Source organism: Mirounga leonina, unplaced genomic scaffold (assembly GCF_011800145.1).
Source record: "Mirounga leonina isolate KUSES-001 unplaced genomic scaffold, KU_Mleo_1.0 Mir_201, whole genome shotgun sequence".
In the NCBI taxonomy this organism is placed as follows: Eukaryota; Metazoa; Chordata; class Mammalia; order Carnivora; family Phocidae; genus Mirounga; species Mirounga leonina.
This window is the reverse complement of record NW_023270504.1, coordinates 24,882,825-24,902,192: the sequence shown is the minus strand read 5'-3', so window position 1 is coordinate 24,902,192 and position 19,368 is coordinate 24,882,825. Positions and strand designations below refer to the sequence as shown.

The following is a 19,368-nucleotide window of genomic DNA, read 5'->3' as shown; positions in this document are numbered from 1 at the left end:
TCTCCATCCAAAAAAACTCTTTGATGTATACAATACTCACCATCTTCCCTCCTCCCATGTACAAGCCAACACTCCAGGATGCCTCCTTCATTCAATTATGCTACAAGGTAGCCTTTCAATGTATACCCTCTCTTTCCCAGACTGGGCCTATCTTGCAGGTACCTTGGGGACCCAGTTCTGGGAAGTCCAAGAGCCCAGTCTTAACACCTGTTAGCCCTCAGAGAGCCTGATCCCATAAACCTGTCACTTTTCCCTCTTCCTGATCCCCAGGGAACCAGGACCCAAGTGAAAACCAATGTCCCAGCACCACTGCCTTGCTGCCCCCAACCCCCAAGGCAGAGATAATGTCTTTCTTTGCTCTCATGTGCCTTTTTCATACAAATACAAGATCTACCGTGGTGGAACAGGTTGGAGAGAAACCGAAAAGTCCTACGAGGAGCCTTCCTGATCAGAAGTGAGTAGGATGAACCTCACATGGTCTCTGCATTGCTCTTTTTTATCCCCCTTTCCTAGAGAAAGGGCCTGGCCAGAGGACTCTGCCCTCCCCTAGGAACCCAGGGCTGGAGATGTGGCGAGGAGAAATAAATTCAGGAGAGGTAAGAGCTTGCTTCAAGAAGTTAGCATCCCTTTGCTTCCAAGCAGAGCACCAGCGATGCTGATACATCTTTTCACCAACTCCTACCTCATTGAACTCCCCCTTTTGCCACATCCCTGTGGTGTGCAGGCCGTTTCCCCCTGTTCTGCAAGGCTGCCATAGTCTTCCTCGTTCACATCTCATGTTATCAAGATTGGGCCCCATTCATTTGTGCAAACCCTCCCCCATAACTGTTCTGAGTACTAAGGATGAACCTTGTACTCCTCACTTAGGGGAGAAAGGCAGCTCTTTTAAGATACCATAATGTGGGTATACCTTCTTTCAACAAGATTCTCCTTGGCATGTAAAGCTGCTAGATACCTCTTATGCCCTCCTCTCTCCCCTTTTCTCCAGGGAATCCAGCCTGCCTATGGGCCTCAAATTCCCTTCTGTAATATCTCCATCTGCCCCACAGCCCTTTCTTCTCATATAAATACCCCATTACTACGGTGATTCATAATATAAACCAAGAAGAGAGTTTTCTAACGGTAGTCATGGCTCTGTGCCCGTGATTGTAAACATGGATCACTTTTGTCCCCCACAGTCCTCTGCCCCTAGCCCTGCAAGTTCTACCCACTTATCCCCTGCCTCATCTTACTCTCCACCTCTCCCTGCTCCCAAAACAAGGAGAATGTTAGAATCCCTTCCTCTCTTCTTGAGTTCCAGAGAGGGCTAGGATGTGTGTGTTTATGTATTGCTTTTGTGGTCTTTATGCTTCTTTGCTCCCCCACTCCCTACCCTGGCTCCATGCTACCCTTCCAGATAAATTACAAATAAGCCACTAGCAGTGATTGGCCCACAGAGACTAAGGGTGGGATAATCTCCTGATTAATGCACCCAGGGGGACAGCCTCTCTAGCCGGTTCCCTTAGAGTTCTGTTTCCATCTCATGGTAGAGAAGAACCTAGAATAACCCTCAGAGTGGGTTGTCCATAGAGTTTTCAGCACATGCTCTCTCTACATCTCTTTTCTCTGTGAGCCCCAGAAAGTCTGCACATAAGAGGTCTAAGGGACCGGTGTTCTCTTGCTTTGTCAGAAAAAGGGCTTTGGAAGGACAACCTAGGGAAGAAAAGCCACACCGACAGTGCATTGTGATGGCTAGACAGGATGCAGGTGGTGCAGGGCGTGTGTGTGTGTGGGGGGTGGTGACAGGCCAGGCATTTGTCCTTCAGGAGCCAACAGAGCCTCTGTTCCCGGGGTGTGACTGCAAGGGTGCAAAGCCCCCCTGGCCCAACCCACCTACCTGAGCTGTGGTCCCAAGGCTCAAATCCAGGAAGGCAAAGCGGGGAGGAGAGTACTTGGGTTCTGTGGTCACCCAGGAGCACTATTCCCTTTGGTGTGCCACACAGCCAGAACCCAGACGCTCTCACTGCCAGCCCAGCTCTGCAGGCCCTGGACTCAGCAACCCTGCAGCTGACAAGCTGCAAAAGGACCCAGGTGTCCCAGGTTCAGATTTGACCAGCTCTAGCCTGCCCCAGGGGCCCCTTCGAACAGCTGTCCCAGAAGAACCTCTCCAGCCAGTTACTCTTGCCAGGCCTCAGGTCTGGCTCCAGGGCTCACCCCACCCTCCCCAGCTCCTTTCCCTCCCTCTTCCTTCCTTTCCTTCCTCACCCCCCCCCCCACAACCTCCCCAGAGCTTCACCTACCCAGGACAGCCCCACCCAGCTGTGCAGGGCACATCCCATAATAATCCTTCTCCTTGCTAGCCCCCACCCCCCCCAAAAAAGAGAGGCGGCCATCCCATAATAGCCACCCACAAGAGACATTCCGCGGTGACCGCCCCCTCCCTGCAGAGCTGCCGGGAGCAGCCATCCCATAATAGCTGGCCGCCTGTTTTACTGGTTACGGCTGTGGAGGGAGCTGGAGAGGAAATGGAGGGGAGGGGGAGGGGAAGAGGATCAGGGGGCCCCCACTTTGTGGAGGGAGCAGGGGGAGGAGAGTGGCCCAAGGGGATTGGGAGCCAAGGGGACACTGTGCAGGTGGGAGGTGTGGTCCACTGGCCAATACAACCCTGCTTTAGGGCTTTCTCCCCATTCCCCAGGGGCTGCCTTTCCCCCTGAGCACCCTGGAGGTGTCTGCTAGTTAGGGGAGATGCCTAGGATGGGTTGAGGTGCTCAAAGTGTGTGCGTGTGGGGGGTGGATTTCAGGTGTTCCCCTTGGGCCGTTTGAGAGAGAAGGCAGACCTTAGAGAGGATGGCAAGAGAGTAAGGAGTGGGGGGGTTGGAGAAGAGCTCCTCAGGCCCTCCCCATTCTGCACCACCATCCCATAATAATCCCCCCAGCCCCACTCCCCCTCCCACACACGACATCCCATAATATCTTCTGGAGAAGCAGTCCCCGCAGTAGGTACAAAGAGCTATCCCATAATATGCTCCCCACCCCCACTCGCCACCCCCCCAACTTGCCCCCCCCCCTCAGTCACATGCAGCCGGTGCCATCCCCCGCTGCTCCCCCCTCTGGCCACCGAAGGCCTTGCCAGCCCATAATACTCTTGCCTCTGGTCGCAGGAGGCCTCCAGCCCATAATATTCCCTTCCACCACCACCCCCCCCTTCCCGCCCCGCACCCCTTCCTCCCGCCTCCAGTTGGATCCGGGCCTCACCAGCCCATAATATTCCCCAGTCTCCTAAGGCTGTTCTAGCCCATAATACTCTCCCTGTCTCCTAAGGCCTCTCCATCCCATAATACTGCCAGACGCCTGACCTGTGGGCCAAACCCCAGCCCGTTCCACACATCGAGGCTGTGTCAGCGCCGCTGGTCTCCCTCCCTGTCCCTCCCTCCTCCCTCCTCGGAGCTTTCCCTCCCAGGCTCTCTCCCGCCCTCCTGCCCTAGGCGCCCCTCCCGGCCCCACCCTGTCTGGGCCCTTACTTCCCCTCCAGCCTCCTCTCTTGCCCTTTCTCCTTTGCTTGGTTCTTCATCCCATGCCCCCTCTCCTCTCCCTTTCAGGCACTTTTCTACCCACTCCTCTGTCTGTGGGATGGACATCAGGCCTAGTGGGGAGAGAGTGCCCCCAGAGGGCAACAGGCCAGTCACTGCCCCTGAAAACTGTCTACTTGACCTAGCACCATGGAAACTTGCCCAGCCTGCCTTGCTCACCCATCCCTTGGCCCTGGTTTTAATCGCTGGCAGAGCTCTGTCTGGGTGAGGATTCACCTTGAAGCCCTTGCTGTCTTCCAGAAACACTCCCCTTGGGCATCACAAACAGACTTTACCGGTAGCATCTCCTCCCCACACTCTTGTTGAAAAGAGAGCTCCCCCTTTTGGGATTTCTCTCAGGTGCCTTTCCAAGGTGATATCATTGACCTCACAGCAACCCAACAAGTAGATACTATGATCCCCATTTCACAGAGGAGAAAACAGAGGTTCAGAGAGTTGAAGTAACTTGCTAAAGTCACATTGTCAAGAAGTGACAGAGCTGAAATTAGTACCCGCCCAGGTTGGTTCTGAGAGCCTTTGGGATTCCCCAAGGCCCGTGTGAGAAACTTCACTTTTCAGTGTTATCTTCTCTGGAAAGGATATAGCATGGTGAGAGCTACCCAGCCTCCCTCTGTCTCCAGGGTCTCCTGAAAGAATGAAGAAGGGAGGCCTGTGGTGTGAGATTTAACCCCCCTCCCCATTTCCTCCATGGGACCCCAGGAGGCAACCCAGTGGGGATTTCCCTCAAGACGGTTCAGGGCTAAGAGAGAAGCATCCCTGCCCCTTTGTGACCCCTTACCTTGGCCCTGGTTCTCCTGAATTTGTTCTATTTCAAGACCAATGATTGTTACTCTTCTCCAGGCTATTCTCACCATGGGGAGGGCCCATCCTACAGAGGAGGCAGACTTTGAGGAGAACCCGGGGGAGGTCTCCTCTTCAGCTTAGTTGGTGGACAAGCAGGAGGGCGGCCTCAGAGATGCTGGGAACCTCCCGGCTAAGGGAGGAAAGTCATGGCCAACAGCACCCAGGCTGAGCCACCCGGCCTGGGTATGCCACCAGCTACCTACTCCCTTCTAAGGCCTCGATGGGGTGTGTTTCGGGGCTTGACACAACTGGAACCGCGAGTGAGCCCAGTTCTCTTGTGCTGACAGCTGCATGGTGCTCTGCGCAGGAACCTGGGGCCGGTGGAGGGGGAAGGGGCAGGTGGGGGGGTAAGTGGGTTAGGAGTATGGAGGAAGTAGTGGAGCAGAGATGGTACAGCAGATTCAGGGTGAGAGAAGTAGCTGGGAGAGGTGGCCTGGGTGAGGAGGAGAAAGGAAACCAGGGAGGGTGGATGGGACAGAGCCAGGGGGAGAAGGTGGGGAAGCCTCAGGAAGGGGAGATACGGTGGAATGTACTGCAAAGAATAGGAGTTCGGGAGCCAAATAGAAACCTCTTCCTGGTTGTGTGACCTTCGACCGCAGCTTCTCTAGGGTGCTTCATCTGTAAAATGAGGATAATAATCGTCCCTAACTCAGAGGTTTATTATAATAATCAATCACTAAATAATATAATCAATAGTGGAGATCCCGGCATAGGGAGTATTTCCAAAACTTGTTAATGCTCTTCTCCCTCCATCTAGGATGTTCTCATTTTCCTCATTTGGATTTTCCTAAACCACAAATGGGGTCACTCTAGGACGCGGGGTGAAGGCTCTGGATCCCCTCACAGCTCGGGTCTGTCCTACTGTCCCTCAGTAATTGGAGAATCCTGTAAAAATGGCAGTGGTTGGCTACAGGTGTTCTTAAACTTCCCCAGCCTGTTACTTGTCAGCTTCTTCTGTTCATTCCCCCTCTGCCTGCCATATCTCCTGAATCTATTCCTGCCTCTATCTCGTGATAGAAACTCTTTGGATGTACTGAATGCGCCCCCAGAGCTTAAACCCCAGAGATTTCACACTGGAGGTGGCCCATTTCCATCCACCTCCACAGGCCATGGTCACACCTCTCCTTGACAATTTTAACAGCAGCCTGACCAGTCTTCCTTACCCCTTAGACGCCCCGCCTCACTTCCCTACCCCACACTGTGTGTCAGAGTGAGCAGAACCTCACTCAAGAACCTTTAGGGGCTTCCCACTGCCCACGAAATTAACTGCCAACACCTTACTCTGCATTCTTGCATCCTCTGTCTTGAATGGTAATTGTTGCCTTGTTCTGTGGTCCCCCACGAGATAGTAAACTACTCCACACCAAAATTCAACAATTCATCATTCAACAAATATTTATTAAGCACTTCTTTTGTGCCAGGAGCTGTTCTAGATGCTGGAGATACATCAGAGAACCAAGCAAACAAAAATCCCTGCCCCCAGGGACCTTACATTCTACCTGGGGGGGAAGGGGTGGAGAAACAGACAGGAAACTATAAAAATTATAAAAATAAATAATTATATAGTATGTTAGAAGATACTTGCTCTGTGAGCTTTCATCGCTTTGGAATTCATTCACATATCAGAATATAAAAATACTCAAGTAATTTTTAAAAACTGTGTTCAATTCAGTTTGGATAGGGCAAAGTTCTGAGACTTTGGACTACCACCACGTTTTATGCTCCCGGGGCATGGGTCTTGAACCCAAGGATGAAGCAAGATGGAGCAGGTGCTAACCACCAGGCCTCCTCTAGAGCTACAGGAGGGCCTGGCCTGGGGCTCTATCCTCCCACCAGATGGTGGAAGGCTCTACTTGAAAGCTATCACTGAGGAATCTGGGTCAGTTCTCCGCTTTGGCCACCAGGGGTCATTTTACCCCTGTAAATCACCATCTGGAGCAGTTCCTTGAAGACACACAAAAGGCTTAGTCCAAACTAAAACACGTAGAGACACACACGGGGAAACCCTGACAGTCTCTCTCTCTCTCTCTCTCTCTCACACACACACACACACACACGCACGCACATCATTGAGAGACCTAGCGAGAGAAATGCATACAGGACACACGCATGGCAGCAACTTCCTCACTTACGCAGAGTCTCGAGATGCCAACTCTGCAACCCCTCCCAGCCCTACTCCGGTAAAGAGGGAAGAAGGAAACAGTAGGTGGCCCATTAACCAGTCTTCCATTTCCTTGCCTCCAGCTTGCTACGAACAGACAGCCCGTTCCTGTCTTTCCATTGCACTCTTATTTCCCTGGAAACTTCTTTCCTGGCTGTGGCAACAGTCCCCTTCTCCCTTTCCTGGGAAGGAGAAGCCCCACCCCTCCTCTGCGTGTTTGGTGAACTGTGCCTAGTTCACCCCCACCTCAGAGCCGCCGCCCCCGCACCAGGAAGCCCAAAGTAATGTTGCATTGGGTGTGCAGCTCCTACCTGCCCCTGCACACCCTCAAGCCTTTGGGACTACAATTAGCAATTGATTTGTGGAGCGTTGCCCTGTCCCCCGCAGTAATAAAAAACAATGTATACATATGCCCTGGGAAGAAGTTACACGGGAACTCTAATACTGACTCTTGGAGGATGTCCACAAGGTCAAAGTTATTTTCGGAATACTACTACTCCCACTATGTTGTTTGTCCTTTGCAATCTCCTTACTCACAGGTATACGGTGGAGTTTTCCAGAGGCTTCCTGAAGTGTGATGACATTATTGCTCTCACAGCTAATGGAAGGTGTGCTTGTGTGTTTCTCTTGTTACGACTTACGAGTTTTTATTTCTAATATGGTTAAGTATCAAAAGAATAAAGTATAAGCAAAAACTCTTTGGAATCCTCGATTTTTAAGAGTTTGTAAAAGGGTCTGAGAACAAAGTTTGAGAGCTGCTACTTTAGTACAAAGAATGTTCTCCTTAATTCTAGATGAAGCGCCAGAGGCAGAGAGAATTCAGGACCTAGAATGGAGGAGGTCTCGGAAGTGGGGTGGGGTGGAAGGAGAAAGGACACCTAGAAAGGGCTACAGGGACCAGACTCTGGGGAGAAAACAGCCCTCTAACTCACAGTTCTATCCTGCCCCCAACCACCCCATGCTGCGTGTCAGGTCTAAATTGTTACAAGTCACTAACCAAGAATGAAACCGATTCTGTCTGTATCCAGTAAACTCTCGTAGCCTGCCTCCATGCTGGGCAGGGCAAGGCCAGGTGGAAATGAGAGTGGGTGGCACCGGAGGCACTAAGACTGCCGTGGTTGGTCTAAATCCAGGACACTCATTTTCTGCTCCATCTACCAGCTCTCCATAGTGTTTCATGCCCACACCAAGGGCACGTCATCCAGTTGTCTGCCTCTGCACTGGGGAAGCTTACTGCATCACTCCCTCCGGACTGGGGAAGGGATCTGCCCCATGCTCCCCATCACCACCAAAGCAAAGAAGGCATTTCCACCAGCACTCTTCCTTCCCTGTGCCTCTGGCTCCCCGCACTTTGTTCTCTCATGCATTTATGGGCAGCAGTTGCCACCCAGAAGTCCAAGTGCCCAATTCACTTCCCTCACGTACACACCCTGTGAGCGCGCGTGTGAGCGGCGCGGGGCGGGGCGGGGAGGTGGGGGTGAACACACAGGCACGCGACCGCACGATGTGCGTTCAGAGGGCCGAGTCCTCGGGGCGCTGGGTCAAGGGCGTCCCGAAGTTGGAAGGCCCAAGCAGCTCCTGACTGGCGGTAGCCGGACTGGTGACGAGGGTGCTCTCGATGGGCCGATCGGCAAGCGCCCCCTGAGCCCCGTTGGTGGCCAAGGTCCTGGCGCGGAGCGGAGTGCCCAGGCCGCGCAGGGTGTTGCGGAAACCCTCGGCGCTGAAGTAGTACACCAGCGGGTCCAGCACGCAGTTGGCGCCGGCCAACAGCACCATCACCATGAGCACCTGGCGCACCCGGCCGCAGGCCTGGCCGCTGGCCGCCACCAGGTTGCCCCGCAGCAGCCCGTAGGCCGCCAGCGTGGCGTTGTAGGGCACGAAGCACAGCAGGAAGATGACGAGGTTGGCCAGCAGGAGGCGCACGGTCTTCCGCCGCCGCTGGCTCCGCGTGGCGTCGGGCCGCGCCAGGGTCCAGAAGACGCGACCCGACGAGTAGAGCATGGCCGCCAGGGGCAGCAGGAAGCCCAGCGCCTCGGCCAGCAGCACGAGCGGCAGCAGCTTGCCCTTCCACAGGTTGTCGCCGAAGCTCTCGAAGCACAGGTGCACCTGGCTGCCGTTGTAGCTGCAGGACGAGGGCCGGTGCACCAGGACGGTGGGCACGGCGAACACCACGATGAGCGCCCACACGCCCAGGCACAGCAGCCGCGCCACGCGGGGCCGCCGCAGGTGGCGCAGCCGCAGCGGGTGCACGATGGCCGCGTAGCGGTCCACGTTGATCAGGGTCAGGAAGATGCAGCTGCCGTACATGTTCGTCTGGAAGATGGCGCCCGCCGTCTGGCACAGGAGGTCGGGGAAGGACCAGTAGTGCCGGGCGTAGTAGGAGATGCGCACGGGCAGCGAGAGGGTGAAGAGCAGGTCGCTGGCCGCCAGGTTGCACATGTACACGCTCACCACGGAGTGCACGCGCAGCGCGCGCAGGAACACCCAGAGGGCCAGCGCGTTGAGGGGGAGCCCGGCGGCCAGCACCAGGCTGTAGGCCACCATGTGCAGGCGGTGGGTGCTCCGGTAGTCAGGGCACGGGGGAGCCAAGCTGGAGTCGTTGGCAGAGTCGCTCAGCATCGTACCACCGTGTGAGGAGGAGCTAGGCGGGGGGCATCGTCGGGCACGCTAGGGTGCGGGCATCGTGTTCTTCTCCGCGGTGGAGCCCGGAGGCTGCGCAGAGACCGTCGTCGCCGCGCCGGCAGGGCATGGGAATGTGGGCTATGGCTGTCAGGGGTTGGATGCTTTGGGGCACCGCTTCATCAGCGGTGGAGACCTGGAATAGGAAGGCAAGCCGAAGTCAAGATTATGCGAGGACGGGGTAGAAGTCACAAAGGCTTATCTAGCTAACCTGGCTGGCCTCTTGAGTCTTTTCTCAGCCTCAGATCTTTTCCCCACTTTCCATCCGGCCAGAGAGGCTTTCTGCAGTAAGGCTACATCGCCCCGTGTTAGAGGCCCAGGCTCTGGAGTCAGACTACCTGGGTTCAAATCCTCGTTCTGCCAGCTTGCCTAGCTTTGTCCTCAGAAAGGTGACTTAATCTCTCTGAACCTCATCTTCCTTACCTGGGGAAAAAGGTGGTGGTTGGTGGTGGTGGTTTGGGGGGGGGGGTCTCCTATTTCACGAGGTTGTTGGATTAAATGAGATATGTGTCAAGTGCACAGGTTCTGCTAATAATATCTCTTCCTTTCTTCTACAGATGTTTACTGAGCTTTAGAAGGTTCCAGGAATGTTCACAGCCCTGAACAAAACGAAGGACTTGCCCCCATCTGCTTTACATTCCACTGAAGGGAGACAGATAATAAAGTGCAAATAAATAGGTATTATGTCAGATGGTGAGAAATCTGATGGAGCGCCTCCCCTGGAACTCCCCAGTTCTGCTGGCTCCCCATTATCTAAAGAATAAAGTTCAAATTCCCCAGTACAGTACAATATCTGAGCCTCACTTATCACATCCGTGGTCGCTCCTGTGTGGGCTGTGTTTGTGGTCAGAACAACCCAGGTTCAGCTTGATTGTTTGACCACTCTCTCAGTTTCTTCATCTGTAAAATGGGGATACTAACATAATGGGCTCTCATGGGCTGATCACACACCAGCATAGTCCTGCCAGGCAGGGGAAGGTGCTGTCGGTTGAACTTTTCCAGGTGCTCCCCGGGAGGATCTACCTAGGGAGCTTCCCAGCTGGGGTTCTGCGATGGAGGGAGATGGTGGTTTTTTAGTGAGGGCTCAGAGGGGACCCTAAGTCCAGAGAGTGTGGCAGTGAGGCAAGGACGTACCAAGGGCACTGCCAAGGCCACTGGAGAGAGCAGCCCCCGGCAGCCACAGTGCTCAGGCAAAAGCTCGTGGACAAAGGATATGGCCAGGAGATAGGGGAGCCAGAGGACAGGACATGGTCTCAGAATCCCACCCTCCTTAACGCCTTAATGCCACAGAAGCTACTCTTCCATCTTAACCCCCAAATTCCATCTTTGGGGGGTGGGTAAAATATACACAACATAAAATTTACCATTTTAACCTTTTTTTTTTTTTAAGTTTTTATTTATTTATTTGACAGAGACACAGCGAGAGAGGGAACACAAGCAGGAGGGAGTAGGAGAGGGAGAAGCAGGCTTCCCGCTGAGCAAAGAGCCGGATGCGGGGCTCTATCACAGGACCCTGGGATCATGACCTGAGCAGAAGGCAGACGCCTAACGACTAAGCTACCCAGACACCCTAACCATCTTTAAGTATACAATTCAGTGACATTAAGTACACTCACGATGTTGTGTGACCATCACTGCTACTTCCAGAACTTTTTCATCCTCCCAAACAACTCTATACCCGTTAAACACTAACTGCCCATTCTCTCCCCACATTCCCTCCAGCTCCTGGTAACCTCTATTCTACTTTCTGTCTCCAGAAATTTGCCTATTCTATTTGAATTAGTGTTTTCATTTTCATTGGGTAAACACCCAGTAGTGCAATTACCGGATCATAGGGTAATTCTATTTTTAATTACTTGAGGAACCTCCAGACTATTTTCCACAGTGGCTGCACCAGTTTGCATTCCCACCAATGGTCCACAAGGGTTCCCTTTTCTCCATATTCTCACCAGTACTTGTTATTTCTTGTCTTTTTTTTTTTTTAGAGGGGGGAGGGGGCAAAGGGAGAGGGAGAGAGAGAATCTTAAGCAGGCTCCATGCCCAGGGTGGGTCCCAACACAGGCTCTATCCCACAAACCTGAGATTATATGAGATATGATATATGAGATCATAACCTGAGCCGAAATCAAGAGTCGGATGCTTAGTCCACTGAGCCACCGGGCGCCCCTCTCATCCTGGTTTTGATTTGCATTTCCCTGATGATGAGTGATGTTGAGCATCTTTGTCTGCTGGCTATCTGTATGTCTTCTTTGGAGAAATGTCTCTTCAGGTCCTCCGCCCATTTTTAAAATTAGATTATTGGTATTTTTTTGGTGTTGAGTTGTGCGAGTTGAATTTGCCTATCCCTCATTGAGTGGAATCATATAATAATACCTGTCCTTTTGTGTTTGGCTTCTTTCACTTAACATAAAGTTGTCAAGGTCCATCCATGTTCTAGTATGTATCAGAATTGCAATCTTTTTTATAGCTGAATGATGTATTTATATACATGTTTTGTTTATCTATTCATCTGTCCATGGTTACTTGGGTTTTTCCACCTTTTGGCTATTGTGAACAACGCTATGAACATGGGGTCCACATGCCATCTGAGGGAGTAAAGTTGTCCAGAGACCCTGAGCAATTATCCCAAGATCCTGGATTTTATTCCTCTTGAAAGGAATTTTTTTTTAAAGGGCGCCTGGGTGGCTCAGTCAGTTAAGCGTCTGCCTTCGGCTCAGGTCATGATCTCAGGGTCCTGGGATCGAGCCCCGCATCGGGCTCCCTGCTCAGCGGGAAACCTGCTTCTCCCTCTCCCCCCTGCTTGTGTTCCCTCTCTCGCTGTCTCTCTCTCTGTCAAATAAATAAATAAAATCTTTAAAAAAAAATTTTTTTTTTAAAGATTTATTTATGTGAGAGAGAGAGCATGTATGTGCCAGCACGAGGGGGAAGTGGGGCAGAGGGAGAGAATCCCCAGCAGACTCCCACTGAGTGCAGAGCCTGAAGTGGGACTCACCGCAGGGCTCAATCCCAGGGCCCACCATATCATGACCTGAGCCAAAATCACGAGCCAGGCGCTTAACCAAATGAGCCACCCAGGTGCCCCTTACAATTTTATTTTTAAGTAATCGCTACACCCAACGTGGAGCTTGAACTCATAACCCCGAGATCAAGAGTTGCACACTTCACCGACAGCCCACCAGGTGCCCCAGAACTGCTTAAATTCTTACATGGAACCAAGCTGTAAACCTGACTCTAAGTAAAGGTTTCTTGTGGGTTTCTTTGTTCATTTGTTCTCCCTTCAACCATGACTACCGGCAGTTTAAGACTTGTAAGAGGTTCAGTAGAAGAGTTAAAGGAAATAAACATTTCCTCTGCAAAATACCAATTTCAGGGGCGCCTGGGTGGCTCAGTTGGTTAAGCATCTGCCTTCAGCTCAGGTCATGATCCCGGAGTCTTGGGATCGAGCCCTGCATCGGGCTCCCTGCTCCGCGGGAAGCCTGCTTCTCCCTTTCCCACCGCCCCCCAACTTGTGTTCCCTCTCTCACTGTCTCTCTCTCTGTCAAAATAAATAAATAAAATCTTTAAAAAAAAAATACCAATTTCGGGGCACCTGGGTGGCTCAGTCATTGGGTGTCTGCCTTCGGCTCAGGTCATGATCCCGGAGTTTCGGGATCAAGCCCCGCACCGGGCTCCCTGCTCAGCGGAGTGCCTGCTTCTCCCTCTGTCGCTCCCCCTTGTTCTGCTCTCTCTCTCTCTCCCTCTCAAATAAATAAATAAATTCTTTAAAAAAAATACCAATTTCAACAACGAAAATCGTACCAAATGGGGCTAAAACACGCTGAAAAGCAAGTAAGACCAGACTCTTTCCCTGACACATGCCCCACCTCCCATGCTTCTTTGCTCCAATCACACCACACTAATAATAATTCTGCACAGACCTTAATGTGTTCAGGACTCTGCTCTTGCACGTGTGGTGCAGGCTCTTCTGCTTGAAATGCCCTGCCTCCCATTCTCCAACTGGCCAAGTCAATCATTTCTTAGGACTCTGTGAAGCCTCGCCTGCCTTCCTCCCTCCCCACAAGGCAGATGTCTTTCCACTTTGTGCATGGTTCACCATAGGTGTCCCACCTGTATTGTAATTAGCTGTGCTTAGTCTGCCCCTCCCGTTAGACTGTGAGCTCCTAGAGGGGAGGGGCTGTGGACTGTGACTGAGTCATATTTGTCTTCCCAGCCACTACCTCCATAAACGTTGAGTGAAAAGTACTAGCGATTATTTACTGACCATTCACCACGTCCCAGGGTTGTTTTTTTTTTTTTAAGATTTTATTTATTTATTTGACAGAGAGAGACAAAGCGAGAGAAGGAACACAAGCAGAGGGAGTGGGAGAGGGAGAAGCAGGCTTCCTGCTGAGCAGGGAGCCTGATGTGGGGCTTGATGCGGGGCTCGATCGCAGGACCGCAGGATCATGACAGGACCCCGGGATCATAACCTGAGCCGAAGGCAGACGCTTGACGACTGAGCCACCCAGGCGCCCCTACATCCCAGGGTATTTTATACACGTGGTCTTTAATCCTTCCAACAGCCCTTTGAGGTAGGGGTTTATCCTCATTTTTACAGGAAAGGAAACAGAAAGCTCTAGAACTCTGTCAGCATTCAAATTCAGGATTCAAACCCAGCTCCTAGCTGCCCCAGGGCTGCTTGCAGCAAGAGTGGACGGTGGGATATGAGGATGCACGCTGCCCAGAGCACCTGGTCCCTTACAGCTGCCCATAAGAAATCTGGGCCCACAGATAAACTGTTACTTCCTTATTTGCCCAGTTAAAATATACACTTTTTAATAGCCCACCCTTTCTCGAACTTCCAACACTGGTAACACAGACTCATCTCGCTTTCACACACACACACACAGGAATGCCCCTCCTTACGATGTCCTCTTACCTACTTAAGCACTTAAGTAGTTTGCTGCTTTGAACTTCTCAGGTTGTTTTACGTGTGTTTATTTGCTTCCATCAGCCCCGGCTGGATGGTAAGGTCATGGGGTGGGGCCCCGTCGTCCATTGCTTTATTCCTAAGCTCACTCACACTTCAGTCTCCGTTCTTAGCAGGCCCATGTGACATTCACTGACTGCCTGGAAGGAAATCTGTCCCCCCCCACCCCATGTTCACACATCCTGTAATCTCGCTATAGTATCTCTTGTATCGGTCCCCCAACTGCTTCTTATCTTGCTCTATCTTGTCCACATGTATAACTCACTTAGTAGAAGACCATGCCCCCTAAAAGGCCTGTTTGGAAACAGCTTGCATTACAATCTCAGAAACAGTTTACACTATAATTACAGTCACACTTTGTCATTCTCAACCATTACCTGGAGAATCAATAGCTTCTTACAACTAGGAGGCACATGGGAGGCAATGAATGAGTGAATGAATAATTATTTTCCAAGAATCCCAAGTATTTCTGTCAACCAAGTTACAATGTTAAAGACACCGAAACGTATTAGGTGAGCTGCTACTTAAAGGTAAAGTGAGGAAGCCTTTGGTAAAGCAGATGGTGATGCTTTTGTTACTGGATTCCACAGTGGAGAAGTCCTTTCTGTCAAAAAGTCATCCCTTTCTGACAGATACACACACAATGGCCCAAGCTGGGCGTTGAGGGCTGCCAGGCCCCTGCCCTGGTCCCCACCCCATCTGCCTGCTTCCCTGGGGCTCCTGTCATGGAGCTGCGTGGGCACAGTGCCAGGCCAGATGGCAAAGATGGGGAAAACTGCCAAAAAGGAGGTAAACAGGAAATGGAAGGAGGGCTCTAGCTGGGGGGGGGGAGGGGCAGCCCGGGATCTCACCCCAATCCTGCCTTGAGAAAGAGGTCAGGTTGTAGAGGAGGTGGAGGAAGCGAAGACACAGCAGCTGTCCCAGAAAAGAACGAACACCGAGGTTTCGTGTCACCAGAGAGGAGGAGGGACCGGGAGGCCCACATCATCTTAATAAGCTCCACGCGCACAGATGTGGTAATGAGCATAGCACTACACGCATAGGCATGTGCAAAGACACACAAAGGTGTAGGTACGCTAAGAGACGTGCGCGCAAGATCCCTGCTAGCACACAATCACTATATACACACACCCGATAACACACAAGTGGGAGCATGCACCGAGGCGTGGACAACCAGGCCACAGAAGGAAGAGCAGACACAGCCCTGGCCTTAGGGACAATCTTCTTACCCGGACAGAGCATCAGGCAGCCTCAGGAGCACATCCCCACGCAGAGGTGCACGAACAGATCCCAGCGCCAAGACACTGAGGGGCCAGGGAAGCACCCTGGGGACGGCCCAGTGCACACCACCCGCCCTCCACACCACTCACGCACCGGAGTCTGGACAGCTGCCTTTCTCCTCCCCCGGGGCTCTTTCAGCTTCCTACCGGCAAGTCCGAGGCCTAGATTCCTGACGGCCTCAGGGCCTCTCCGGCCTGTCCCATTGCCCTCTGAGCTGGGCTGGGCACTGCTCTCTGCTGAGATAAGCCAGAAGGGCAGAGCTATTTTCTGCCAGGCAGGAAGTGAGAATTGAGTAAAAATGGGCAGGAGGCTAGGTCACGGTCATCCCTCTCGCTCCTCCACACAACCTGCCTGTGCCCATCCACACTTCTGGAGGCTGACCAGCCTTGCAGAGAGGGTTGAAGAGAAAGGAATAGGTGATTTGGGACAATGATGGGGGCAGGGAGGGGAGAGAAATAACTCTGTCCAGCTTCCTCCTGTCTACCACACTCTCCATGTGCACCCCCCCACCCTCCTGCACACCCGCCAAATGCCTTGCTCTGTCTCCTCTCTTTAGTCATTCACATCCTCTAGAAGTTTGAAAAGAAGGACTCTCAGATCTCATTCCCCTTGCCCCAGAAGATCTGTTCTAGAACAGCCCCAAACCTCATTTTAGATTCCGGAGGCCACAGCTGGAAATCACAGCCAGCCAGTACGTCCCACCCCTGTGCGTTCTAACCGCCCTGTTAGCTAAGTTCACTTCAGCTGCTGTGTGCGGGCAGCATTGGGAGGATGGCCCTTTTGCCCACAGACAGGCTTAATTCTAAATTATACCCCTTTTTAAAAAGATTTTATTTATTTGAGAGAGAGAGAGCATGCGCATGCACGAGCCGGGCGGGGCGGGGCGAGGGGGAGGGAGAAGCAGGCTTCCCGCTGAGCAGGGAGCCCCACTTGGGGCTCGATCCCAGAACCCCAGGATCATGACCTGAGCCGAAGGCAGACGCTTAACCGAATGAGCCACCCAGGCGCCCCTAAATTATACGTCTTAATACACGTATGTTCAGACCCCAGACAGATCCAAACTAGGCAGGAGCCTCCAGCAGAAGCTTACCGAAGTGTGAAGGCTTTGTGAACAGCTCTGTCCTAGAGCCGCTCTGAGGACACAGATGAACCCCGCTCGCCTGAGGGGTCTATAGCGCAGAGATAGTACAATGTCACCACCGTGAGTGGACGGCCTCTTCCTTCCCCGGGGGAGTGGGGGGACACACAGGCCCCCCCCCCGCGGCTGTTGTGCCCTATCTCCACGGTCCCTCTTCCTGTTCCAGGCCTGCTCTGCTTCTCCAGCCAAAATTCCTGCTCCAGCCTCTCCCCACTGGGCCCCACCTCAGCCTGTCTCTTCCTGCATCATCCAGTATCATCCTTTGCCATGTCTTCTCCCCCTGGGTATTCTGACCTCATCTCTCCCGTTTTTTTCTGGGCAAAAGCAGAAAGCAAAGGTGGCCTACAGCTCAGGAATTGGTTTCCCCTGTGTGTGGATGTCACCTCACCACCTGCACATCTCCCTCCACCCTTTCAGGAGCTGGAAAAACAGGAAATAAAGTCACCATCCAGAGAAGTCGCTCGGACCGGATCAGCCCGCTGCCACAGCCCTGTGCCCTGAGTCGTCCGTGCACATCTTGCCCTTGCTTTGGGGCCTGGATGGGTCTTGCCCCCGCAGAGAAAGCCGGAGCCTTCTGATCTTTGACCTTGCTCTGAACTTGTGCTGCACTTCTTGCACGCCTCTGGCTTCGCCCTCCCCCTTTCTGCTGCTTCCTTCCGGTGTCCCCCCACCCCTGCACACAAGGTGTCTGCTGCTGGGGTATACTCCGGGGCAGCAGGCTGGGGGAGGGCCAACAACATCAGGCAGAGACAGATGGAGCGGGGCTCTAGTGTCTCTTGAGAGGCCAGGAGGTGAGGCTTACGGGTATGGGCAAGTTCCTATTTTCCCCTCAATCCTTGCCTCCATCTCCCCCTGGGGCTACAACTTCCTCACCCTAAAAGGAGCCGGAGATACAACCTGGTGGCAGTTCCCCTTCTTGTCATGTGGGCTCCCCTAAATATAGGTAAGAGGTAGGCAGCTGCCCTTAGTAGTGTGATCCAAAGTTATCCTAAGGCCTTGCCGACCCCCAGATAGTTCCCCCACCTGTCCTCAATATCTGAAATTCCATCCCCTTCATGCCACTCATGAGCCACATCCTATCAGAGTTATAGGGACATTAGAGACCGTCTCGTCTAATCCTCTCATATAGAAGATGGACACACTGGGTTTAAGCGGTGTTTCTCAAAGACCCCATTAAGATACAACTTGGTTAGCTGGGAAGGATAACTGCAAGAACACATCTGTGCCAGTAAACCCATTAGTGGAGTTTAATCAATTAGTTCATTGTCATCTAGCAGAGGGTTTGGCCTGGGGGGAAGGGGGAGGGGGAGGGGGTCCCGGAGTTAAGTTTTATCTGAGAGTGGGAAAGGGCTAGACACCACCCCCAGAGAGCCCTCCTCAGTGGCTGTGGGAAGCCCAGGGTTCAGCATAACCGTGGTGGCTTCGGGGGCGGGGGAAGGAGAAGACACATCTCCCCAAGATGCTCCAGTGTGAGGGCCTCGGGCTTCAGAGGGGCACTCCTGGATGTGCCAAGTGTGGTGGCTGCCTCCCCTGGCTTGCTCCCCTTTTAGCTTTTTACTCTATTCAGTAAGGTTCTCCAAGGTCCCATGGCGCACTCTCATCTCCATCCCCACCCATGAACCCCGTTCTAAAGGAGGGACTTGTGCCCCCTGCAAAGTTCAACCCCGCGGTACCAGCCCCATACCTGTGCTCCCTGTGGCTTCCGCTGCCTGCTCTGGGCTTGGCTGGGCTGGTAGGACCTGCTCCTGAGGTGGGTGGGGACACGCTCTCCTGGCAGATCTCAGCATGTCCCAGCTCCCTGCACTCACCCAACCCCACACGGGGCAGGGAGAGAGAGGAAGCAGTGCCCTCAGTGGCCTTTGCAGCTGGTCAGTGAGAATGGCCCTCAGTCAAGCCCCAGCTCTTGCCTACTAATACCTCCCCCGACCCATTGCTCACACACTCCCTAGCTTCCGGGAAGCTCAACTGGCGCACCCACCCACTGATGCTAGATGACTAACCACCCACCCCGAGCTGTACTTACACCAGTTCCCCTGGGCGTCTCTTTCTCTTTTGCGTTCCAGCAGGTAGTTTCATTCTTGCCATTCATGGCCATGCCTGTCCCTGCCCGGGGCCATTCCTCCTTGCTTCTCTCTGGCTCCTGCAGGCTGTGAGCTCTGGGGGACGGGGGGGACTCAGATGGTAGCCCCTCGTTCTGCGCCCTCTGGCTGGGCCCCTTACTTTCTGCATCAACAAGGCTGGGCATGTTGTCCATGCCCAATACACAAAAACAACTTAAAATTTTTTGAGTGTAGGTGAAAAAGGATATTGCGGTCAAATAAGTCTGAGAAACACTACGCTGAACAGGTTTCTCTATGACAGGACTTCTCATGGTCTTTACCATGCCATTAGAAGATTGACCATGTGTTCATAAGTGAAGCTGGGTGAAGGGTGTACGGGGTGCTTTATACTATTCTATTTTTGTGCGAGTTTGAACTTTTCCATAAAAGACAAGTGTTTTTGTTTTAATGCTGTTAATCACCGTGTACCTGTAGGAGGAGAGACTGTATGGTTTCCTGAACATATGTGTCCCTAGAACACATTTTGGGAGATCCCAAATTATTAACGGCCAATGCTGGAGTCACACCTCAATGTATGTTGTCAAGATGTGACCACCTCAAAGTTCAGATCATCTGGCCCATCACTGGATGTCAAATCAAGGGTTTCCTGAGCTCCAGGTCCCGGATGT

General features: G+C 52.8%; 1 protein-coding gene across 3 annotated transcripts; it reads right to left on the bottom strand.

The window, feature by feature from the left end:
* Window positions 1-5,848: 5,848 nt before the first annotated feature.
* On the bottom strand, window positions 5,849-18,685 carry LPAR5 (lysophosphatidic acid receptor 5). Of its 3 annotated transcripts, none has more exons than XM_035028382.1 (2): window positions 18,325-18,685; window positions 5,849-9,388 (listed from the first exon to the last, which is right to left on the bottom strand). In XM_035028382.1, exon 2 carries the CDS (start codon window positions 9,190-9,192, stop codon window positions 8,086-8,088), a length of 1,107 nt encoding a protein of 368 aa, XP_034884273.1. In that variant the 5' UTR covers window positions 9,193-9,388; window positions 18,325-18,685; the 3' UTR covers window positions 5,849-8,085. The 3 variants fall into 3 exon arrangements, with proteins under 3 accessions (XP_034884273.1, XP_034884271.1, XP_034884272.1); XM_035028380.1 differs by lacking the exon at window positions 18,325-18,685 and adding an exon at window positions 15,596-15,817; XM_035028381.1 differs by lacking the exon at window positions 18,325-18,685 and adding an exon at window positions 14,171-14,606.
* Between the last annotated feature and the right edge of the window lie 683 nt (window positions 18,686-19,368).